General features: G+C 40.7%; 1 protein-coding gene across 1 annotated transcript; it reads left to right on the forward strand.

The window, feature by feature from the left end:
* Nucleotides 1–610: 610 nt before the first annotated feature.
* Nucleotides 611–1,967, forward strand: serpin-5 (serine protease inhibitor 5). Its single transcript, NM_001043740.1, is given in 1 exon segment — nt 611–1,967. A coding segment is annotated over 1 exon segment (1,188 nt). The 5' UTR covers nt 611–625; the 3' UTR covers nt 1,814–1,967.
* Nucleotides 1,968–4,382: the final 2,415 nt, after the last annotated feature.

The raw sequence follows: 4,382 nt of genomic DNA on the forward strand, positions 1-4,382 counted from the left end.
AACGTGTTTACATCAAATACTTTTGTATTAATTGAAGCGGGAAAATTGGATTCCCGCTCTGGTGTTTTTTTTTTGTTTGTGAGCTAAATCAGCTGACACGGGAAATAACGTTACTAAATAAATTGAAAAAGAAAATGGATTCCTATTTTTCCTAGGTATCCTATTCTAGTAAAATGATAGTAAATTCGTTTGTATTTGACAACATGATTAACATCGTCCACCCGTAGAGTATACGTGTAAGTCAATTAGAATTTAGGCTTTAACGGTAGCCTTCGATCAACAATGTTACTATTGTTGATCGAAGACGGTAGCCCATCGACAGCCCCAAATATTAAGTGTATAATCTATGGACAGCCCTACAAGACAAGCCACGAAATAAGCTACATTTATAATCAATGAGCACTAAATAAAAAAAAAAACAAAAAATAAAAACAGGTTTGTCGACTTCTCGTTACACGATACATCTTGTCTGCACAAGAACAAATCAAAACTACATCTTATTACCTTAATATAAGCTCGCGTTTTACTTGCACGTCTAATTAAGATTAACACGTATAAATCATACAAGTTGTTTGCACCGCGCACGTATCGGGTTCAGTATCGCGCTGGACGTGAACAGTGCAGGATGTATTCAATCGCGTTCGTTCTTTTTTTCGTCGGCGCGTGTTATTGTGATGTCGATTTCAGCGAGAGACCAAGGAATTTTAGCATTGAACTTTTATACCACACGCAGACTCAGACTGATGGGCACGTTGTGATCTCGCCGTTTGGGATATGGACTTTGATGACGGGAATCGCTTTAGGAGCGTCCGGTAATAGCTATAGGCAGCTGAGCAGAGCGTTTATTTTGCCCAAAAATCCGGCAACGCTTATCGAAGGGTACAAATCCCTGACGGACGTGGTGCTCGATCAGACCGCGAACGGAGTATCCCTGGTCAGCCGGAACTTTGTCTTCTTGGACAACGATTTCACCTTATTGCCGGCCTTCAGGACGACGCTCCAGAAGGATTTCGGTGCTTCGATTAAAGTGCTCGACTTCAGCGACCCGAATTCGGCTCGAATAGCCAACACCTACATCGAAAAATCCGGGGGACGCGTCTCGAACGTTCTGCGCTCTGACGACTTCCAAGAATCAAGGTTGATACTAACCAACGTGATATCCTTCAAAGGCCTTTGGGGATTGCCGTTCAACAAATCTGACACCGAACTGGAGCCCTTCTACAATGAAGACCGACTGGTAATCGGCAGCGTGAACATGATGTACCAGAAAGGACAGTTCCCGTTCTCAAACCTAAAGAAGCTTAAGGCCTTCGTACTGGAACTTCCTTACGGCACCGACGGAAAGTACTCGATGCTGGTCATACTCCCGCACCCGAGAACGAAGATCGCAGACATGTACAAGAACTTCGCAGATGTCAATCTCAAGGATGTCTTCAAGCAGCTTCAGAAGGACGTAGACGATTTCGGCTTGGAAGACGTCGACGTGAAACTACCAAGGTTCCAAATCAGCACTAACGTCGTCCTAAATAAGCCATTAAACGACATGGGAGTGTACGACATATTCCAGCCAGACTTAGCCAACTTCCAGCGGATCACAAAGGAGAATATATTCGTGTCGGCCATAGTGCATAAAGCTGATATAGAGGTCACGGAATCGGGAACAGTGGCCTCTGCGTCGACCGTGGCCACTCTTACCGATAGGATTTCGGCGCCCGCATTCCACGCAAATAGGCCCTTTGTTTACTTCGTAATGGAGAAAACGACCACCACTGTGATATTTAGTGGTATTTATTCAAAACCGACTGTCTATTGATATGTTTTTTTTTTAATTTTAATATAGCCCTAAGTACTAAGTCATAAAGCTTATATTAGTTTTTTTTTTAAATAAATACTGATCGATTAATTTTTTTGTTAATTATATATTTTTTATTAATTTCGATTAAAACTTAAGAACGTTAATTGTGGAACCAGTGTTTTTGTTACGCGTCATCAAAATAGTCAAAACAGTATGGAGGTTGTATTCGAGATATTAAACTAAATATAGCTTAAGGAAAATGACAAGTCTATGCCATAGTTAGTGAGATTGAAGTGTTCTTCGGAAAATATCACGAATAATTACATTCGAAAAACAAGATTCGACAAGACAAGAAAAACAAAACAAGATTATGATTGGTTAATTATTAAATCTATGCGACTGTCCAGTCATCGTTCTCGTCGAACCCGTCGCTTGCGATGAAGGTCTCGGCGAGTAAATTAACCCTCAGACACAGCCAACTGAGTTTCTCGCCGGATCATCTCAGTGGGTCGCGTTTCCGACCCGGTGGTAGATTCTGCGAAGCACGGCTCTTGGTAGGGTTCGTGTTAGCAACAACGTCAGGTATGAGTCCCAAGAGCTGATCTACTCGCCCGGTTACGCTGAAGTGGTCTCTCAAGACCATCAGCTTAGGTAGAAAAAAAATGCGATTGCGAAAATTTAATTTTTTTTTATATATTAGATGTGTGGACGAGCTTACTTACTTAACACCGGGCGGGCCGGTGTTAAGTGGTCACTGGAGCCCACAGACATCTACAACGTAAATACACCACACACCTTGAGATATAGTTCTAAGGTCTCAGTATTGTCACAACGGCTGCCCCACCCTTCAAACCGAAACACATTACTGCTTCACGGCAGAAATAGGCGGGTCGGTGGGACCTACCCGTGCGGACTCACAAGACTCATTCGACATTATACTTATAATGACGGGAACAAAATAACAATTCAAAACACAAAGATGTTTGTGAGAATACCTACCTACTTTATATTAAAGCAACATCGATTGAAGTCCAATCAAGACCCATTCCTCATTAGAGACAAAAAAAAATTAAAATTATTGCCGTTGTAGGCCGACGAGCATACGGCCCACCTGATGGAGAGTGGTTACCGTCGCCCATGGACTTCAGCAATGCCAGGGGCAGAGCCAAGCAGCTGCCTGCCTATTAATGTTGTTGTTATTGTTGTTGTAGTCCTAGGGCACCTCGCTGGTACATAGGGCCTTCACAAGTTGTCTCCACTTGACCCTGTCTTATTATTAATACTTTACACATAAGAATTTGTATAATTTTTTGAACAAAGCAAAAATATCTACTTTCTTTGAAATGAGTAAAGGTGTAGGTTTTAAATTGTACCGTGAATGTGTGGTCTAATATTTTTTGCTTCTTAAATAACAGCATTGAAACATAAAACATGGTAGGTACTTATTAATCATGACCACAATGGTTTCGCCAACAATGATGTCCGCGCTTGACCTTACGGCAAACAGAGGAAACAAAGAGTCACTATGATTTGATAGCAATGATATTAATCTGATATTTATGTATCCTTCAAGTTTATAGATTAAATCAAACTGTTTTAGGTACTATACCTTTAGCCGCTTTCATTTAAAAAAATCCAAGTTAAGCGGCTTTTGCGTCAACACATGATGGATTTGAATGTTGATTCAACGAATGTAACGGCCGTCTGGTGTAGTGGTAAGTGACATGGTCACTACACAAGGGGGTCGCGGGTTCGAATCCCGCCAAGGGAAGATATTTGTATGATAAATATAAATGTCTTTTCCAGGGTTATGGATGTATAGTAAATATATGTATGTGTATAATAAAAATCTTACATTTATTTCCGTTATCTGGTACCTGTAACACAAGTTCTTTACGAACTTATCACGGGACCAGTTAACGTGGCGTGATTGTTAGTAAATATTATTTATTCATTTATTTATTAAAAAAAAGAAAAAAAAAATATTATTCAAAATCACAGCTATCGTTCAATGCAAACAGTTACAAAAAAAGTCATTTTTAACTCCAAACAGTCATACAAATACGTAATAAAAAAATGTAGTGAGGGGCCCCGAACCAGTTTTAAAAGATTTACGCTTGTGTAATTTGTATTATAGTAAAAATACGTAGCAATAATGAAGTAAGTACGTGAAGCAGTAATGCGTTTCGGTTTGAAGGATGGGGCAGCCGTTGTAACTATACTGAGACCTTAGAACTCATATCTCAAGGTAAGTGGCGGTATTTAGGGCGTAGATGTCTACCACTTAACACGAAGTGGGCCGTGATCTCGTCCACCCATCGAAGCAATAAATAAAAATATCGAGTACACCATGACCTCAAATGCCAAAAACCTTAAAGTCACTGACTCTGTCCGGGAATTAAACCAGAACCCCGGTGCAGTAGTCAGGTTCACAAATCAGCTCAACGAGACGATCAAGATAAAGAGAAACCCAGTAGAAGCGTGCGGTGAAAGGAGCGACTCCAAAAAAGAAATCGGGGTCGACCTAAAACCGACATCCATGGTGCAGAACTAATGTGTGTGAAGCTAGAATCCTCTCATGCAAAAG

Source organism: Bombyx mori, chromosome 28 (genome assembly GCF_030269925.1).
Source record: "Bombyx mori chromosome 28, ASM3026992v2".
Lineage (NCBI taxonomy): Eukaryota > Metazoa > Arthropoda > Insecta > Lepidoptera > Bombycidae > Bombyx > Bombyx mori.